The 21,744-nt window shown below is 38.2% G+C and overlaps 1 protein-coding gene across 1 annotated transcript; it reads right to left on the reverse strand.

Moving 5' to 3' along the window:
- Positions 1 to 7,532: 7,532 nt before the first annotated feature.
- On the reverse strand, positions 7,533 to 14,664 carry LOC144970729 (uncharacterized). The gene is made up of 5 exons (XM_078910686.1): positions 14,544 to 14,664; positions 13,271 to 13,428; positions 11,524 to 11,595; positions 10,679 to 10,780; positions 7,533 to 9,317 (listed from the first exon to the last, which is right to left on the reverse strand). The coding sequence occupies exons 2-5, from the start codon at positions 13,407 to 13,409 to the stop codon at positions 8,884 to 8,886; spliced, it is 747 nt and encodes a 248-aa protein (XP_078766812.1). The 5' UTR covers positions 13,410 to 13,428; positions 14,544 to 14,664; the 3' UTR covers positions 7,533 to 8,883.
- Positions 14,665 to 21,744: the final 7,080 nt, after the last annotated feature.

Below are 21,744 nucleotides of genomic sequence, written 5' to 3' on the forward strand. Positions count from 1 at the left end.
GCGTCTAACCTGAGGCTGCTTTAAGAGGCCTGAGGCCTGGCACGTTTTGTCAAAGTTGAAAATCATTTTAATCAATAGATCAATGCAGTAAAACAGATGTGGCCAGAATAGAAAAAAAGTGATTTGGGTTTGGGTTTTTTTTTCTTCAACCTATGGCAATACATACCTATCACCTTAAACCATCTTCGCATGGATCGTGGGCGGAGAGACGAAAACAATAATATTATGATTGTATTATCTGGGATAGAAATCAATGCTGATTTGAATTCGATAACACAGGGTTAAATCATAAACGAGCTTTTATATGGCGCAATATCCACTAAACCTGCTCAAATCGCTTTACAATGGGTCTTTAGCCAACAGCAACACCTAAGATGAAAGTAGAGACATGACGCCTATTAGGTGATATTACATTTTTTTGTTCGACCAAGTACTCATTTTACAACTCAGTACGTGATAGAATGTGAGTAAAGAGCCTTTTCCAATGACTCGACAGTGCTCAGCTCAAAGTGGGACTCGATCCCTGGATCTTCTGATCCTATGACATACTTCAATCGGAAGCAATATTTATAAACAAAATTTCATGGTTCGAAACATTTTGATATTTAATATTTTTTAATTATCTTTTAGCTTTCATTCCATCGAGCTTGAGCTTTTGAGCTTTAATATAGCGCAATATCCACTAAACGTGCTCAACGCGCTTTACAATGGGTCCCTGGCCAACAGCAACACTCAACAGAAGGACGGGACATGACACCTGTAATTACAATTTTTTTTCCGACAGAGACAACGCTGTTAACGGCCAGGTACTCATTTTACACCTAAGTACGATGAGAATGTGAGTAAAGAGCCTTTTCCAAGGACTCAACTACGCGCCGAGAAAGGTTCGAACCCAGGACCTTCCGATCTGAAAGCGAGTGCCATACCACAAGACCACATAGCCGAACTAAATAAGTGGGAGGGTATATTATGTAAACAGTCCTTCGGAGTAATAATAGTGATTAGGTTACATAAAGGGGGCATAACTATTTCAATAACACGATGTATAATTCATTATGGCAACCCCGCAAAATGCGGGATAAGCTGAAAGAAGAAGATGCATAGAAATTGACGGCACTCACGTCTTTGTTATTGTTTTTTGCTATCCACATTTATGAACAATTCTCACTAAACTATGTTAACCAGACTATAAACGTTTAAGATTGGCCCGTTATACTTCCGGATGGCAATGTTGTGAGCTTCATGGACAAGCGCATACTATCTATAATACGGGACGTTAAAGAGCGAGAGTCTTAATTGACTACGAGCATAATATATTTAGACTAGAAAATAAGATAACATCACTCTGAAACCAGAAAATGAATTGCACAAGGTACTCGTATGTATCCTGTCCTAAGGAAAAGTGGTTTTACACTTCCAATGAAATAGGAACCCTTTCTTTTGACATCACACTGTGCTTCCATATTCCAGCTGCAATAGTTTGTGAGAAGATCACACCAAAAGCAACACATTCCGTAATGTTTTCACATGACAGGAAAGTAGGATTATCTCTTGATTACAAGATTAAAATATATATGTAGGTGATATCCCCCTCCCCCCCCCTCCTCGAACCCCCCCCCCCCCCCCCCCCCATAAAAAACCCAACCAAAAAAAGAAACAACAAAAAAACACAAAAGAAACAAACATAAAAAAAAACAACAACTCCAGAACTGTTTTATTCACGTTAAGGCCCATTTTAAGGTAGACCCAACACCCTCAAGAATGTCTGGCGACTATAGAGCAGAAAAGTTGTGACGTCACACCTTTTACTTTTCCTGTTTCAAAATCCTTGGAAGTCTGTATGTTTCCAGCTCTTTAGAGGACTAACAATGAATAGATTACACATTGAATCGTAAAACAAGGGCATCACTACTTTAGTAGCAGGGTGTATAGGCAGATTTTTAGGATTACAGGACGATAGAGAACGAGGATGAATGATCTTTCTTGACCATCAGCATATTATATTTAGACAAAAAACAAAACAAAAATAAGATGCTATCACTCTGAAGCCAGACGATCATTTACACAAGGTATGTATTCAGTCATCCGGAATAGTGGTTTTACATTTCCAATGAGATTGGAACCAGGTTTTTGACATCACACTTTTGTTCCCTATTTCAGGTCACAACACATCGTGAGTAGATCATACCAAAACCAACACATTCCGTAATGCGTGTTTACATGGCAGACCAGTATGATTACCTCTTTATTACCAGATGGATATATACATTTATATGATATTCTTTAAAATAGATTTTAAATAAATAAAATTCCCTTCATTCATCCATTAGGTGGAATTTGTCTCTAGGGTCTATTCCAAGGGAAGACTGGAATAACCCAGGCGTCCACGGCAGTGCAGCGCCGCAAATTGAGCGCAGCGGCGGGTGATCGAACTCGGCACCTTTCGGGTACGAAGCAAACACCGTACGGCTGAGCCACGCTGCCTCATTCACACACTCACACATACACACACACACACACACACACACACACACACACAATCCCCACCCTCCTCCCAGCAAGGTTTTGCTCATTTTAAGGTTAATTTTGGGTTAGATCCAAAATATTAAAAAATAATGGCAATATATGGCAAGGAATGGTGCAAATCGCTCTTTTCTTGATTTTTTTTTTCCGAGATATGAATTAGTGGCCAGTTGGTGTTATTAGAAGAAATATACCTTTAAAACATTAAAAATATTGAGCTTTTATATCGCGTAATAACCACTATACGTGCTCAAAGCGATTTACAAGGCCAACAGCAACATTTAACACGTAGGACGAGACACGATGCCTGTTAGGCGATATTACAATTTTTTTTGCACAAAGACAACGCTGCTAACGGCCAGGTACTCATTTTACACCTGAGTACGGTGAGAGAATGACTCAACTATGCGTCGAGCGAGGCTCGAACCCAGGATCTTCCGATCCGAAAGCGAGTGTTATACCACAAGACAACATAGCACAAAACAAAGGTTGTGCTTCTAGTCTAGACACACGGCCATATCGGTGGTACCAAGTCCACATAAAAAAGCATTTTGCATCTTTCATTATCCTAAAGGAACTATGTATTTAATAGGAAAAATAAGTATGCCTTTTGCGCCACGATATCGTAAGATATCGTCGCCTAGGCATTCCACGAAGGAATATAGATAACTCATCAAACAAGATGTCTGATGTCAACAGGAATCACCCATGTTGTCCAAGTGAGCAAATTGGGGTTAATAATCTTGCTCAAGGAAATAAAACAAAAGTGCCTGAAGCGGGGCTCGAACCCGGGTCATCCGGATCACAGTGCAATGCCTTAACCACTCGGCCACTTTGTCTCCTAAAGGAATTATGGCATCACGAAATTTTAACTATGAAGATTGCATTCGTTGGTGACTCCGATGGCTTATAGAGCGATATCTCGTCTTGTCACAAAAGTGATGCTGAGCATGGTCATTAACCGAATGGGTGACAGAAATCGCAAAATTCTGTCGAAGGTATTGTATTTTACTGGGTATTGCATATTGTGCACATAACTCCATTCGACAGCTTTAATGAATACCTGGCTATTATTGTGGGTAGTGTTTTTTGTTCCAGTACCCGTCTAAGAGGCGATTTACACATTATGAAAAGAAAAATTGGCACCATGTGGCCTGCTTGGAGAATAATTGAAGCGTAAAGCGTAAAGCATATTGAGCACCTCAAATCCTTGAAATGAGCTTTCACTACATAAATGGTCTTATTCTAAACAGCAGTAATTGGGTAGCTGGGTCCGTTATACTTGATGGAAAGTACTTTATGATTGACTGGCGTACTTCGACTTCATGAAACAAATGTGTGTGAAGGACATTCATATATTATTTTTCGCCCCCCCCCCCCCCCCCACCCCCAACGGCTCTAGACCTTTTTAGATATGCCTAAGCGATCAAAGTGACCTCAGCTGTCAAGATAAGGGGTGAATTAATCCATATGTAATGAGTCAATAAGCATGAGGTGTTAAAGTTGTCACGGGCCCGTGCTTTGTCGACGTAACCATTTATCACAGTCGTTGTTACTGATCGTTACGTACCGTAAACTAATTAGCGATTCGCAACCCATCTATCTATCTGAGCCCCGAATCAGCAGCTGGTGTTCGTGATGGTGATAGCGGTCAAGACGTGATAGGGTTTTTGTAGACGCAACTAAAATTTACACACAGTGGTTGGTTATGCCCCAGAGGATTGTTTAGCAAGGTCAAGGCTAAGCAAGGGAATGCATTGAGGGAATGCGCTCGACTCTAAATTTAGTTCTTTAACTGACAATTACTAATTTAATATTTATTTATCAGCGCCTTGGGGTCCGATAGCTCAGTTGGTAGAGCACTTGTTTCACACTCAAAGGGACCGAAATCGAGACTTTTTTCTTGACCCCCTGTCCACCCAGCAGTTATATGTTAGTTGGGTCTGTTAGTGAAGGTGGGAAGTACTTTGCGATAGACAAGCGTCCTATCCAAAGAGTAGCAAGAAATTGCCTTTGTCCTTTTCACGATATAGAAACCGGAATAAATTCGGGATCCATAGGTTATGGCTCTGAAGGACTACTTCTTTTTTATCGACGCCAAGAATAAGCTGAATATGTTGTGCTGAACGTGAGCGATAGGGTGTCTTTCAACACGAGACCAGCATTCTACCAGTGGTTTGTCTAAAAGGACTATGAAACAATGTTAAGGATTAGGGAGTGAATTGAGGAAATGCGCACGACTCCTAATTTAGTTAATGATTAAACATTCTTAATTTATTTCACATTTACTTATGACCGTGTGTCATGAATCAGCTGGTGGGCTGGAAATAATAGGGTCTTTGTCAACACACAATGTTCGAGTGGGCTATGTGGTATCGTGGTATGGCACTCGCTTTTGGATCGGACGGTCCCGGGTTCGAGCCTCGCTCGGCTCATAATGGGGTCCTTGGAAAAGCTCTTTACTCACAATCTCTCAACGTACTCTGGGGTAATATAAGTAACTGGCCGTTAACATCGTTGTCTCTGTCGGAAAAAAATATATAATATAGCCTAACATGTCACGTCCTACATGTTATGAGTTGCTGTTGTCCAGGGATCCCTTGTAAAGCGCTTTCAGCATGTTTAGTGGATATTGCTCTCTATATAAGCTCAGTTTATAAAAGGCTTCAGGCATTTTCGTTTTTTTCCCATGGACAATCATTTTAACCCCCTATTTGGTCACAATGATTAACACGTTTGGTGATTTCTGTTGATATCAGACGTTTGTTTGATAGATTATCTGTAATATTCTTTCATGGAATGTCTAGGCGACGGCATCTCCCAATTCAGCGTTTAAAGGCATAATTCTTTTTATTTATTTTGGTCCACACAGCCTGACGGAAGTAAAGAAAAGAAAATAGCAAATTAGATAAATGAGAAATAAGTTATAAACATTTATACGGAACTTTTCCACGTAATCAATGTGGTTAATTTGCCTCCTCGTTGTTCATTTATTCATGCAGCAAGCAATATGGAAAAAAATGCAGTAAAAGTAGATAGTAAGGCGTGCGGCTATGTGGTCGCTCGTCGCATATTTGAGTCCTTGGAACAGTCTCTTTACTCATATTCTCTCAACGTACTCAGGTGTAAAATGAGTATATGGCCTTTATCAGCGTTGTTTCTGTCGGAAAAATTGTAATATCGCCTATTAGGCGTCATGTCTCATTTCTCATGTTTCGTCTTGCTGTTGGTCAGGGACCCTTTGTCAAGCGCTTTGAGCAACGTTTAGTGGATATTGCTCTTAATAAAAGCTCAAGTTGTTTTTTTAATGGTTATGTGTCTTGTCTTGCAACAAGCGTCAACCGACGTTGAGCGTGATCAAATACTAGGTAGGTGAAAATGACTGTAAAAATTATGATTATGGCATTGTATCGCGTGGTAAAGACATACTCATTTTGTTCAATTCGAATCTTGCATAGGTGTGAATGGGTACTTGGGTATAGGTCATACAAGAGTGCGCGTACTTTAGAGAACGCCAAAAATGAGCTTTTATATAGCGCAATATCCACTAAATGTGCTCAAAGCGTTTTTCATGGGATCCCTGACCAACAGCAATGTGTAACATGTAGAACGAGACATGACGCATGTTAGGCGATATGACAATTTTTTTTCTGACAGAGACAACGCTGTTAAAGGCCAGGTCCTCATTTTACACACGAGTACGGTGAGAGAGAGAATGTGAGTAAAGAGCCTTTTCCAATGACTCAAAACTATGCGCCGAGCGAGGCTCGAATCCAGGACCTTCCGATCCGAAAGCGGGTGTCATACCACTAGACCACATAGCCAGGCGTAACTATCTACTTGTATTGCATTTTTTCCCCATCGTCTCAAAACGGTATTATGTCGGGATGAACAAGATCCTGAAAGGTCAATTTTAAGCTTAGCTGGTCAAGAAAGCGAAATTTCGGTTTTCAGCACTTTAAAATTCTATATTTCTTCTTCAAAAATACATACATGGACTCAACACAAATCTAATGTTTTTGGTCATAGGTTCTATTCTCAGCACTTTGATCATCCCGATTTAATGCCGTTAGAGGCGGCGGGTCACATTTCATCACAAGACTCCCTCCGATCAACACCCGTTAGACACCCCAATGTTTGTTAATGTAACTACGCCGTGAGTCTTGAGTCATGTGAAAATAAACGAACAAATAAAACAAAGGGAAAAGACAACAAAAACAAAACGACAAGAAAGCAACATCCCCCCCCCGCCCCCCCCCCAAAAAAAAAAACCCCCAAAAAACCAAGCCACCTCCCCCCAAAAAACAACAGCAATTAACCAAAAATAAAATAAAATATTAAACATACCCCCCACCCCCCACCCCTCCAAATAAAACCAAACAAAAGAAAAAAAAACCAACAAAAATAAATAAAAAAAAAAAAAAACAAAACAAAAAAAAAAAAAACAAAAAAAAACAAAAAAAAAAAAAAACAACAACAACAACAAAGAAACCTCATAAAGATGTATATGACATATTAATGATTGACTGTGATGCATTCATGGCACCAAACCCAGCCTAGGACGCCAGTCTGTCTCAAAAACGGAGAGGGGGATGGGGTGGGGGGAGTGTATGTATCTAACAAGAATAGGGTAATGATCAGGATGATGTTGTTGTTCTTGTTGTTGTTGTTGATGATGATGATGATGATGATGATGATGATGATGATGATGATGATGATGATGATGATGATGATGATGATGATGATGATGATGATGATAATGATGATGATGAAGATGGTGATAAGATCCCTTCAGATCCAACTACCCAATCACAGATCGACTGACAGACCGCGCAGAAAAAGCTTCGGCTCAACCCGGAATCGAAACCGTTCCATTTGGTGATGAGGGGAGTGCGCTACCGATTGAGCTATCCAGACCCCTTTAGGTTCAAATCAATAAGGCAGTGACTTATAAGCTATAGCAGATGTCGTACAAAGAGGCGAAAAATTGAACAAAATAAAATTGCATGTTTTGTTTTTCAGTTTTATTTAAAGCATAGGAAGAAAACTTTACTGATTAAAATACAGAGTAAAAATAATCATTTGAATATGGAAATAATATACGAGACCCACAACAACGAACTGGTATGTTATTGGGATAATACATGTTCAGTCTGAAACATATATAGAAAGTCTCAGCAAACGTTCCTTTGGCAGTCTTCTTCCCCCCTCCCGCTCTTGCAAACCAATCAAAATGAGGTAAGATTTAAAATAAATAGAAACGTAATATTACGATTGGTTAAGAAGAAATCGAAAGTAGGTCAAATTATTTGCTGTCAACCGCATAAGAGGCGTCGTTTGATGTCTTTTGAGACATTTGTGTCCCACCGTCTCAAAACGGTATTATGTCGGGATGCTTCATATCCCAAAAATGTAAATTTAGAGATAGAATGATGAGAAATCGGACCTTAGAAGTTTTTGAAAAGCAATAAATAGTATTTATATTCCACCATGACGTAGAGAAAGTAAACCCAAGTTTGATATTTGTGGATATGAATTCAATTTCCCTAACCGAGTGTATCCCGACATAATACCGCTTTGAGTAGGTGGGTCACACTTTTTTATTGTCAAATTGCACGTTTATTGGGTTGTTAAATGAAAAAAAATCTAACTGCTTTTTTTTCTTCTAATTTTATTTCAAGAGCGAAACTGAGCAATTCGGTATGGAAATATCATATTATGGCCGAATATACGACACGGTAAGCATTGGAACATAAAACCTTGATAGGGAATGGTATTCGTATTTGATAGTTGATTAACTATACCATTTCTGCTTTTACTAATGTTCCAACCACATGTTGTGAGTTCGAATCCCGTCATATCGAGTCTTCATAGTGACCAAAAACGAATGACAATGATAACAAACATTGGCCGTGTGTTTGTCTATAATATTACGTTTAATGAATTCTTTGTACAAAAATAATCCTCACATTTGACCCAGGCGTGAATGGTCACACGTTGATCAGCATCAATTGAAAAAATAAAAGTTTTCTCTCAAAATGTGAACCGATCTGGTAACTTTCACAAAAGAAAATTGAACAGGTGCTTAAAATGCCTGTTGGGGAACAAATAAAGCATTTGAAATGTGTTGGCGCATAATAAAACTTTAAAATGGCTCTATATAACATTGTTGTTCAGTTATAATTTTTTATCATAAATAAAAATGACTGTAGTAGTAAAGATAAAATGAATTATAAATAAACTAGATTATAGATTATCCTTCACCTGATACTGATTACATAAAATATATGACATTTATTTATTTCTATAAGGTAACATATTGCCAACTTTCATTAATATCTAACATCAATTCGACACGACTTATAATGTCGTCTCCCCTAACGCCACCGAACGGAACTCTTCAAAGCTGGGGATTCTAACAGCTTCTCTTCCAAGTTCCGTTTCCTGTTTATTGACCGCGTGCAACTCCAGCATAAATTTGTCGAATTGTTGCTTGATAGTTTGTTCTACAATCTTCAGATCGTCCTCATTCGCCGGCCAATCTTTCATGTATTCCTGGGGTGACGTCGGGATGTAAACATCCGTTATATTGGCGGATGGTGGACCTTCTTGATACATTTGGCCGGCATCGGGAATATAATTTGAGATGTCGTTCGAGGGCGCGGGAAATGCTGCTGAAGAATTTCCATGCATGAGGTTACTCAACTTTGACCTCAGGCTGGTTTCAAGTCCGTTTTTAATATTGTAGTCACCATCGTTGTGTGCGTTGAAACCTCCTTTATTACAGCATAATTCTGAAAAAAAATATGAATGATTGAATTTGGCTAGAAGAGAATGTTTTGGATGTACCGTTTATACGATACTTAAACCGTTACGTGATTACCTTGTTTATGTTCAAAGGAATAATTCAAGAAATCATTGTTTCCTAAGGTAGAATAAATCCAAACATCGCTTGTAAAAGCTGGACGATGCAGCCTGAAGCACTATAAAAGCTTTGTAAGGTGCCATTAAATGTACTTTTTCATTTTAAAAAAGTAACTAATGTTACCTTTTAACTAGTTGGGATTTTATCTCGGATGGCAGTTGGGATGACCTAGATGACAATAAGTGATTAAAAATGACCATAAGTGTGGAATGGGGAGCAGAAGTTGTGACATCACACCTTTCTCTCTTCCGGTTCAAAACACATTGAAAGTAAATGACCAGTCGTAAGGTAGCATAACGATTTTAATATCAGAATGTATAGGCCTATTTTCATGATTACGGGGCGTAAAAGAGCGAGGATGGATGATCTTTAAAGACAACCAGGATTTCAGAAAATAAGATGCCATCACTCTGAAACCAGACGATCAGTTGCACAATGTCACTGTTACACTTCCAAGGAGATTGGAGCCATATTTTGTCATCACACTATTGTTTCCTATTATTAATTTTGCTCTTTAATAAACTAGTCTTTTAAAAATAATAATTAAAAAGCACAGACTCATATCGATGTTGTCTTATTATCTATTTGTGTCATTGGCTATGACCAGAAAACATCATTGCACGCCTTCTTGGTGCAACGGTTTATGAAACAAATTAGGAAGAGAAGATAAAGAGACAACGCAATGTAGTTCAGGGGTATGGTCTTTGCTTCGTTCTCAAAAGGTACAGAGTTTGATTCCCTGTCACGGGTATGAGGCGTTGAGCTAGTCACCTCGCCCTAGCTTACTTTCCGGTGCTGCACCGCGGCTGACGCCTGGGTGACTCCATTCTTCTCTTATACTAGACCCCAAAGACAAATATTCCATAGAGGATGAATAAAAGGAATTTTAATTCTTATCTATTTATAGTTTTGATTATTTTTTAAATTTATCTATTTATGTTATTTAATCATCAGCAGCAACCTGGGTTAGTGTAAAGGCCACAGACAGTTTCCATCCTTCTCTATCCTGGGCTAATTTTTAAATCGTTATCTCGTTCCATGTCTTATCACTTCTCTGTATATCAGGTTCTTTCATTCATAAATTCTGTCAATGCAGAAACTCTTCGGTCGCCCAAGCTATTAAAAAAAAAGGATTTGATCTGTCCGTCTGCGTTTCTGTAGCAATTTGAGTTTTACGGAAGGGGTGTTAACCCTTCGACAAGCCCCAACCTGGAGGACCAGGTGACTTACTTAATGGCTCACATAATCCACGAATCCTGATGTTCCAGGGCAAACATCCGAATGGTAATCTAGCGCATTTCCTTTGGCTTGGAGCTCCATAGTTAGTGCATGCTGTAGGGAGGAAATACATCAAGCAATGAAAAAGGGAATTTTAAAAGACAATCATTGCTACTTATATTACTACTACTACTACTACTACTACTACTACTACTACTACTACTACTACTACTACTACTACTACTACTACTACTACTACTACTACTACTACTACTACTACTACAACTTCTTCTACTGCTGCTGCTATTTTTTGTTTTTGCTGTTATTGATATTGTTGTTGTTATTGTTGGTTTGATGTTTTTGTTTGCTACTTCTGTAGTTCTTCTTATTATTCGTCTTTATCTTTTCCCTTCGCTTTCAGATGTAAAATCAGTCTACAATTGGATTCAATAGTCTGATGTCACGTCGCCCAGCAACGGCGGCGATCGTGGTTCTAAACAAAGAAAATCAGTTCTTTTTATTCTTCATGCTGGCTAGAACTTTTAGTATGTCTTGTGGTCAGAATGTGTAAAAGTCAAAACATGATCAGATTTATAATGTTGTTTTTTTCTCCTCTGGATACGCTTTATGTTCGTTGGAGATATATTTCATAAGGGCGTCCGCCATTGCTCCGATAGTTTAGAGCCAGTTACTAAGTTACCATGCGTCATTACGAGGGAAGTGACGTTACGACCGATGAAGCGTATTGACACAATGAAGCACGTATTTGAAATGCAAGTCTAGTTTACTCATATTAGGAAAACAGAGAGGCAATATCCGACTAAAGCCAATGGGGCCTGCTTTACTGATTTACTTACGAAAAGTGTTACACAAAAGTTTCAGTTTGAAGGCGATGACTCGACATAACAATCTCTCTCGAGGTGCACATCCTGCGAAAAGAAATTAAAATGTATGCGCATATGTACAGGTATAAGTTGCAATTCTAGAAAATGTCCTTTATATAGCGCAATATCCACTAAACGTGCTCAAAGCGCGTTACAAGGGGTCCTCAGCCAACAGCAACGCTTAGCATGTAGAAAGAGACATGACGTCTGCTCGGCTATATTACATTTCTGTTAAAGGCCAGGTACTCATTTAACGCTTGAGTAAGGTGAGAGAATTTGAGGAAAGAGCCTTTACTAAGGACTCAACTATGCACCGCTCGGGACTCGAACCCACGACCTTCCAATCCGAAGGCGAGTGTCATACCATTTGACTACATAGCCCCAATCCTCCGTACAAGTTTTTAAAACTCATTGTAAAAAATAACTTGAGCTTCCAGTTATAGCAAAACAACCACTAAAAGGTGCTCGGGGTGCTTTTCAAGGGTCCCAAGCTGACAGAAACCTTAACATGAAAGAGGAGATTAAAACATGCGAGGCGGTATGACAAAATTATTTTGGACAAATAATGAAAGAACCAGGTACTTAATTACACCCGTCTACGGTGAGAGAATGTGAATAAAGAGCCTTTTCCATGGACTCAACTTTGCGCCACCCAGAGAAGATTTTAACTTTTTAAAAGTTAAATTTTTATATAGTGCAATATCCATAAATGTTAGCGCGTCAAAGCGCGTTACAAGGGGTCCATTGCCAACAGCAACACTTAACAGGTAGGACGAGACAAGACACCTGTAAGGAGATATTGCCAATTTGTTCGTATAGAGACAACGCTGTTAACGGCCAGGGACTCATTTTACACCTGGGTACTGTGAGAGACTGTGAGTAAAGAGCCTTTTCCAAGGACTATGAGCCGCTGGGGACTTGAACCCAGGACCCGATTCGTTGTCGACTGTCATATCACTCGACCACATGGTCGCACAACTAGCGGACCAGCAGATCTGAAGTATATCAGTATATCACCAGAATACAAAGCTGTACTACTAAAGTGGAACGAAACACAGGATACAGGTTTTTTAAAAGTCGGAAATGTGACCCATTGTTTCAAGACGGTATTATGTCGAGGGGGGAGGGGGGGGGGGATTTACTTCGATGCTGAAATTTGAATATATGCTCAACATGATGAGCCTTGGGTTTCGTGTACATGTTTTATTGAGAAGAATGAATATGTCTTTAGGTCTTCAAGTCATTAAAACTTTTTTTTTTGGTAAAAGGCCCGATGATGGGGCCCATCAATGCAAATTTACAAATCCGTGATGAAAGAAATTAACATTAAATATATGTATCGGCTCTATGGGACCATCACCACAAAAGTCACAAATCCGTGAATAACAAATTCATTTAATGTTCCTTAATAAAAAACCCAACCTTTATCGTTTACCTTGCAGTGCTATAAAGTATTGCCGAACTCTGAATAAATATCCAACAAACTTTTTAAAAAATTTAGCCAGAAAACTCGTCCTTCAAATATCGGTCGACATCTGGTCAATAACTCACAAACGTGGAGCTTTAAATTATAAAGTTGCGGGTTTGAGAGTTTTTGACAAGATGAAGGTCATTTCATTCGATCGATATTTGAAAGGCGAGTTTTCTGGCAACATTTTTAACCTGTTGTTTTTTTCCCCCCTTCAGAGTACGGTAGTACGAACATACATACGATACTCACTTGCCAAAATAAAGACTCCGGAGCACACCGTACAGAGTGAAATTTTCAGGATTCGTACAATGACAGCTACTTGAGGGGTGACCGGAACAGGCACTATCAACAGGAGGCAGAAGACACCGACGAGCCATCTTGGAGACATGTTTGGAGTGGTCTGCAATCTACGAGAATACGTAGCCATTTTAAACACACACAAAAAAGAAAAGAAAAGACGTAGAAGAAGAAGAAGGAGAAGAAGAAGAAGAAGAAGAAGAAGAAGAAGAAGAAGAAGAAGAAGAAGAAGAAAAGAAGAAGAAGAAGAACAACAACAACAACATGCTATGAGTACTCGTTAAAAAAGCATTTAAAACATTTTTGGCCAGAAAACTTTTATGTGGTCTTGTGGTATGACACTTGATTTCGGATCGGAAGGTCCTGGTTTCGAGCCTCGCTCGGTGCATTGTTCAGGCTCTTTACTCATATTCTCTCACCCTACTCAGGGGTAAAATGAGTACCTGGTTTTTAACAGCGTTGTTCAGTATGAAAGGATGTGTAATATAGCATAACAATCTCGTTCTCCGTGGTAAGTGTTGCTGTTGGCCTGGACTAGGTGACTTACTTAATGGCTCACATAATCCACGAATCATGATGTTCCAGGGCGCACATCCGAATGGTAATCTAGCGCATTTCCCGTTATAAAGCGGTAAGAGACTTCGAGTGGGTATTGCGCTATATAAAAACTCTCATATTTCTTCAATTCAAATATCGATCGTTTAAAATGGCCCTCATTTCGTCAAATAACTCTTTAACCCGGGAATTTAAGGAAGTATTCAATGAAGTCCCAGGTTGGAAAGATTTTGACAAGATGAGAGTCATTTTTACCAATCGATATTTGAAGGACGTTGAGGAGAAGGGGAAAAAGGAGGAAAATGTGGACGACGTGGAGGAATGAATGGATGAAGATATAGAAGAAGACGGAATAACAGTAGTTGTTGGTAGAATTAGTAGTAGTAGTAGTAGTAGTAGTAGTAGTAGTAGTAGTAGTAGTAGTAGTAGTAGTCGTAGTAGTAGTAGTAGTAGCAGCTGTAGTAGTAATAGTAGTAGTGGTTTTGGTGGTTATAGTAGCAGTTCTTGTAGTGCTAGTAGAAGCAGAAGAAAAAGAAGAAGAAGAAGAAGAAGAAGAAGAAGAAGAAGAAGAAGAAGAAGTAGTAGTAGTAGTAGTAGTAGTAGTAGTAGTAGTAGTAGTAGTAATTAATTAACTTAATTTCCCACTCTATACTCAAACTCCAATTCTTACCTTTAAAGTTCCCACCCTGGTCAACAGATTGCACACCAAATGCACCGCAGGTTGGAAAATCCGGCTACATATCTTGTTTCCTCGGATGAACGACTCACAAACTTGTTTTTGTCTTTGTGACGAAGGATTACCAAATTTTTTTTGTAAAAGTAGCCAAAACATAATAGAAAATGGCCAAATCACTGTGTGAAAAATGGCCAAGTTTGAATAGGTGTCATTTTTCATTTTTTAATGTTAATTAAAATGAAAACAAAATATTTTTATTCCCATTGCTTTAAACCAGTATTATGACTAAATAAGTTTTCAAATTTTCTTATCGAGTCGTTAAGGTATATTCCTACATTCTAAGACTCACAAAACTCAACCAAAAAAATTGGTCCAAGGGTTTGAACTGACAATTAGACACCTTGATTGTATACCTCAAGCAAAAACCATTTTGCTCACAAATTCCTGGTCATCTCAGAGAATGGAAGATTGACTGAAGTGAAAAATGTATCAATAAAGATGAGAGAAGATGGATTTAAATGGTTCGGACATGTTAAATAAAATAAAATAAATATAATTCCTAGGGGAAATGTGTCTCTATGGTCTATTCCAAGGGAAGACTGGAATAACCCAGTCGTCAGCCGCAGTGCAGCGCCGCAAAATGAGCAGGTCACACAGCTCAGCGGCGGGTGATCGAACTCGGTACCTTTCGGGTACGCAGCAAAGACTGAATCGCTGAGTCACAAGAGAGGGAGTACGTGGGAAGGAAAGTATTGGATATACAATTAACGGGAAAGAGGACAAAGGGACGCCCATATACTTGATCGTTGGATATGGTAAAGGACGATATGAAAGGCTGGGCCTGGAGGAGGATGGTGCTATGAACCGAGATGCATGGAGATGTGGCATTCATTATGGCAACCCTGGAAAATAAGGGATAGGCTGAAAGAAGAAGTTCGGAGATGGGATTAAATTCGGAGAGTTTTGTCTTTGTCAGAATATGCTGCTAGTGCCATAAACGTCTTAATCAGTTTTTAAAAAATATACCAGCTGTAAAATCAGGAGATTATTAATTGTAATTATAAAGCGCTTAAAGCATGATGTTTGCCGTGGATAAGAGCAGTATAAATACAATCTCTTTGTCCTGAATTTTCAGTGAAGTACATAACTGTAATAAAACTACAAACACAAACACACACACACACACACACACAAACAAACAAATAAAACAAACAAACAAAACAATACCCCCAAACAAACAAATGAAAAGAAAAAAAATAAACAAAGAAAAACAAAACAGCCCAAAAAAATAAAACAAACAAAAACAATGAAACAAAGCAACGACAAAAAATCAAACAAACATGAAAAAGCAAATTCTAAATGTTTTCATGTCAAGTAACATTAAAAATGTGATTTGGCATTAAAAAAAGTCGAACTGGCAATGTAAAATAACTGACACGCACTGAAAGCCGGAGGCGATGTTCGGTTAAATAATAACCTGTAATTAATGTTTGGCCGATGTCACTATCAAACAATAAGTTGGCAAGACGACAAGATTTTTGCCTATTATGCTGGGGACATTGAGGCATAAAGAATAATATGACATTTATTTATTTAAGCATCATCATTGTTTTATGTTTTTCCTGTGATTCACTTCAGAGAACTGTCTGTTTCTATATAATTGGGGTGATACACGTAAAGGTAGTATTTCTAATGTCTTCTTTGATGTGGACCATAGGGGAAAATTGAATGTTTATATAGTGCAATAAAAACTAAATGTGCTCAAAGCGCTTTACATGTGGATCAAAGTCAACAGTAACACACGACATAACGCGTATGAAGTTGTTACTTAATTTTTTTTTTCGATGAGACAATACCATTACCGGTCAGGTGTTTATTTTACATAGATGAGTAAAATGAGCGAATGTATGTAAAGAGCTTTTTCTGAATCTTGCATCATAGGACTCGATCCAGGGACCTCAGAACATAAGCAAAATGTCATATCAGAAGACAACAAACGTCTCAAAGAAGATCTTTCTTACTATCTTTTTAAGCAATCAAAATTTAAATACAAAATGTCCGTACTCTGAAGAAAAAAAGGCAAACGTTTAAAAATGTTTTAAGAAAGCCCCCCCCCCCCCCCCCAAAAAAAAAAAAAAAAAAAAAAAGAGAAAAGAAACAATGACAAAACAAAGCAAAAACAAAACAAAACAAAAAACTTTGAAATTTTATATAGCGCAATATCCACTAAACGTGCTCCAAGCGCTTTACAAAGGATCTCTGACCAACAGCAACACGTAGCATTTAGAACAAGATACGACGCCTGTTAGGCGGTTATGTAGTTTTTTTCCGACAGAGACAACGCTGTTAACGGTCAGGTACTCATATTAAACCCGAGTACGGTGAGAAAATGTGAGTAAAGAGCCTTTTCCAAGGACTTTACTATGCGCCGAGCGAGGCTCGAACTCGAACTCAGGACATTCCGATCCGAAAGCGAGTGTCATACCACCAGACCACATAGCCGTTCGAATCGCCTAGATAGATTAAAATGCCCTCATCTTGTCAAACACTCTCAAACCTTGGATTTCAGTCAGTTGTCCTAAATCCATTCAGATGGTATGCTATGATATGATCACGACCAGTCAAAATGAAGTCAAACTTAAATAAAGATCAAATTATACAAAGCTTACCCATTAATCTCTAACTCTGATTCTTTACATTTTTATTTATATTTTGTCAGTGAAACTGTTTACACGAATCGCAGAAGAAGAGAAAGAAGAAGAAGAAGAGGATGCGGAGGAGGAAGGGGAGAGTCGGGGAAGGAGGAGGGGGATTTAAAAAAAATATGAAAAGAATAAGAAGAAGAAGAAGAATAAGAAGAAGAAGAAGAAGAAGAAGAAGAAGAAGAAGAAGAAGAAGAAGAAGAAGAAGAAGAAGAAGAAGAAGAGAAGAAGAAGTAAAGAAGAAGAAGAAGAAGAAGAAGAAGAAGAAGAGGAGGAGGAGGAGGAGGAGGAGGAGGAGGAGGAGGAGGAGGAGGAGGAGAAGGAGAAGACAACAATAACACAGAAAGTTTTGGGCGACCTCGCTTTCACTTTCCTCCAGGAGTCCACTCCAAGGAAACAATACCACCGCCTTCTGGGTCTTTCTTTAAGACATGGCCTCTATAGTTCCATCTTATCCTAGCTTCTATGTTGATCTTTTCTGTCCCATCCTTCTCCAATATCGTGTCATTTAATACAACCCGTAAATATCTTCTGGGTCACTTGAACCTGAAAGAATAATCAAATTTTCTCTCGATCTCCTCTCATTTGGTGAGTTTCCAGATGTCATATCAATATGCCAACACAGAAAGGGCTAAATTCTTGAAATGGGAGACCTTTGTCTTCCTGCCATATTAGTTTGACTCAAGATGAAGATGTTTGTCTTTTTTACAAGCCGCTCTGGTGAGTCCTAAAACTATTTAATGTATTGTCAAAAGAGCCTCCTAGATTAGTTGTAGTAGCAGCAGCTGTAGTAATAGTAGTAGTGGTTTTTGGTAGTTTAAGTAATAGTTCTTGTAGTGTTAGAAGAAGAAGACGTAGTAATTGTACTAGTTGTAATAGTAGTAGTAGTAGTAGTAGTAGTAGTAGTAGTAGTAGTAGTAGTAGTAGTAGTAGTAGTAGTAGAAGTAGTAGTAAGAGTAGTAATAGTAGTAGTAGTAGTATTAGTAGTAGAAGTAGTAGTAGTAGTAGTAGTAGTAGTAGTAGTAGTAGTAGTAATAGTAGTAGTAGAAGTAGTAGTATTAGTAGTAGTAGTAGTAGTAGTAGTAGTAGAAGTAGTAGTAGTAGTAGTAGTAGTAGTCGTAATAGTAGAAGTAGTAGTAGTAGTATTAGTAGTAGTAGTAGTAGTAGTAGTAGTAGTAGTAGTAGTAGTAATTGTAGTAGCAGTAGTAGTAGTAGTAGTAGTAGTAATAGTAGTAGAAGTAGTAGCAGTAGTAGCAGTAGTAATAGGACTATTACTACTACTACTACTACTACTACTACTACTACTACTACTACTACTACTACTATTACTACTACTACTACTACTACTACTACTACTACTACTACTACTACTACTACTACTACTACTACTACTACTACTACTACTACTACTACTACTACTACTACTACTACTACTACTACCACTGCTACTACTACCACTACTGCTACTACTACCACGACTACTACTACTACTACTACTACTACTACTACTACTACTACTACTAGCACCACCACCACCACCACTACGACCACCACCACCACCACCGCTACCACATTCATCACCACCACAGTACATTAATTAATTAACGATGCTCTCGTGATAAAGTAAATAAAATATCAATCGTAAATCACGACAAAACCGCATGGTCCAGCTGTAATGGTCATTTTATGGCCATCGTTATGGTCAAGCAACTCACATGACCTCTTTATCAATACTTAAGGTCTTTCACATCACATTTTGAGGACATTAAAAAGCACTTGGATAATAAAGTGCTCACCCGTCACCCTCATGCAGTCCCTTAGGAGACCCTCCTCTCTTCAGATCTTCATTGAAACATACTATACTTTATGCTACCCTTTGGACAGGACTATAAGCTCTCGAAAGGTGGCGCAATTGATATAAGGGGCGCGGTGTCTAATAATATAGTCTAATAATAAATCCTATGTAAGGCACTTCTCACACATTACCTCATACGACTCAGGTATAAGAATTTGAATTAAAAAGGCGCCTAAAAACGACTTGTATTGTACCAATAAAAAAAGAAGCGAGAGACAACGGACAATAATCTACTTGTAATTTTGGAAATCTCCCAAAACTTTATTTCAAAATGTAAAAGATTTTCATTTTTACACATCAGTTACATTGAAACGTGAATTTTCAAGAGATGTGATATGTGAAGAATAAAAAGTACATATTTTCTTTGTTTAGAACCACGATGGCCACCATTGTTGGGCGACGTGACATCAGACTATTGAATCCAATTGAATAGTTCAGAGGTCATCTTACATTTTACAAGCGTTGACATTTTGATGAGAGGCAACGCAAGGGTGACGATCGGGTAAACGAGACTAATCAACAATGTTCACACAACTGATGTGTTCTAAAAAACTCGTTTTTAAAATTTGACCAGAAAACTCGTCCTTCAAATATCGATCGATTAAAATTACACTCATCTTAGCAAAAACTCTCAATCCTGGGACCTCTTCTTGAAGTTCCAGATTTGAGAGTTTTTGTCAAGATGAGGGTTATTTTAATCGATCGACAAACGAGTAATTAGAAGGAGGAGTGTTCTGGCCAAATTTTCAAAAAGGTGTTGTTTATTTTCAGAGTACGACAGAATAGGTCGCATAGTGCAATGCTCTTTAAACTTGTCAAACAAATTTATCACAAAATTAGGGGGTAGATACGATCAACACTCGGGGTAGAAACTATCGTGTTATTGAAGTAGAGAGGGAGAGAGAGAGAGAGAGAGAGAGAGAGAGAGAGAGAGAGAGAGAGAGAGAGAGAAAGAGATAGATAGAGATAGATAGATAGAGAGAAAGAGATAGATAGATAGAGATAGATAGAGAGAGAGAGAACGAGAGATAGAGAGAGAGAGAGAGAGAGAGAGAGAGGGATTGAGAGAAAGAGATAGATAGAGATAGAGAGAAAGAGAGAGATAGATAGAGAGAGAGAGAGAGAGAAAGAGAGATAGATAGATAGAGATAGAGATAGATAGATAGATAGATAGAGATAGAGATAGAGAGAGAGAGAGAGAGAGAGAGAGAGAGAGAGAGAGAGAGAGAGAGAGAAAGAGACGCATCTCTGTATAAATGGCTGAATGGAACAAAACAAGTATCACCAAACATTAGGGTAATTAATTAACGAACAGGTGTTTGGCAATTTACCTGTGTGGCTGTATGTGTATGTGTGTGTGTGTGTGTGTGTTTGTGTGTGTGTGTGTGTGTGTGTGTGTGCTGTGTGTTATAATTCAACATTTGTTGTAACCGAATGGTATTGATTAGTACACAGTTATACAAACTTAAAAATGTGTTTATTTTTTTGGAGATGATTATTTTTGTCCTCATATTTATTTGTTTTTGATCTATCTGGTTTCTTTTCTCTCTTTGCTGTTATTGTTGTTGTTGTTGTTGTTGTTGTTGTTGATGTTTTTGATGTTGATTTGTTTTGTTTTGTTTCAAAATTGATTTATGATGTCATTAGTAATAAGTTTCTTAAAGACAGTAATTTTTTTTTCAATTTCTCCTAATCTTTAAAATGAAATTGGAAAAAGAATCTAAATAATTTTCTTGAATTAATACAATTGCTTTGTTTTGTAGTCTTATTATAAACTTATTGGTTATTGGTTTGTTTCAAAGATTTTAAATGCGTTCGGTTATGTGGTATTGTGGTATGACGCGCACTTTCAGAACGAAAGGTCTTGGGTTCGAGCCTCGCTCGGCGCATAGTTGACTCCTTGAAAAAGGCTCTTTACTTACATTTTCTCACTATGCTCAGGTGTAAAATGAGTACCTGGCCGTTAGCAACGTTGTCTCTGTCGGAAAAAATATATATTATCCCCTAACATGGCGTCATGTCTCGTTCTACATGTTACGTGTTGCTGTTGACCTTGTAAAGCGCTTTGAGCACGTTTAGTGGATATTGCGCTACATAAAAGCTCACATGAAAAAAAAAAATCATTTGAAACTAAAAGAAAAAAATGAGCATTATATTAAATTATATTGGGCTTTTATATAGCCTTATATCCACTAAATGTGCTCAAAGCACTTTACAATGGTTTCCTTGGCCAATAGCAACACTTAACATCAAGGACGGAACATGACGCCTGTTAGGCGATATTACAATTTTTTTCGGAAAGAGACAGCGCTGTTAACGGCCAGGTACTCATTTTACACCTGCGTACGGTGATAGAATGTGAGTAAAGAACCTTTTCCAAGGACTCAACTATGCGCGAGTGTCATATCACAAGACCGCATAATCGCAATAACATATTTCTCTATATTTTCTTAGACCGCCTAATACTTTTCATGATAACTTTTTATATTTTAAAGAAACTGTCCCATGTCTTTCAGACTTGCCCGATGTCTCTCATTTGAAGTTCGGAATTAAAACCAATTCACATTAAGATGCTGTGTGCTTGGCTAAGAAACTCACAACATTGCCATCCGGAAATATAACAGACCAACACACAAAT

This window comes from Berghia stephanieae, chromosome 4 (genome assembly GCF_034508935.2).
Source record: "Berghia stephanieae isolate SIO BIC M18660-M18661 chromosome 4, UCSD_Bste_1.3, whole genome shotgun sequence".
NCBI classification, from domain to species: Eukaryota; Metazoa; Mollusca; class Gastropoda; order Nudibranchia; family Aeolidiidae; genus Berghia; species Berghia stephanieae.

Coding starts and splice junctions, on each gene's coding strand:
- LOC144970729 (XM_078910686.1), bottom strand. CDS start 13,409: ATGTCTCCAAGATGGCTCGTCGGTGTCTTCTGCCTCCTGTTGATAGTG. Junction 10,781..11,523: donor ACTTTTGTGTAACACTTTTC/GTAAGTAAATCA, acceptor TCCTCCCTACAG/CATGCACTAACTATGGAGCT. Junction 9,318..10,678: donor TGGATTATGTGAGCCATTAA/GTAAGTCACCTG, acceptor ATTTTTTTTCAG/AATTATGCTGTAATAAAGGA.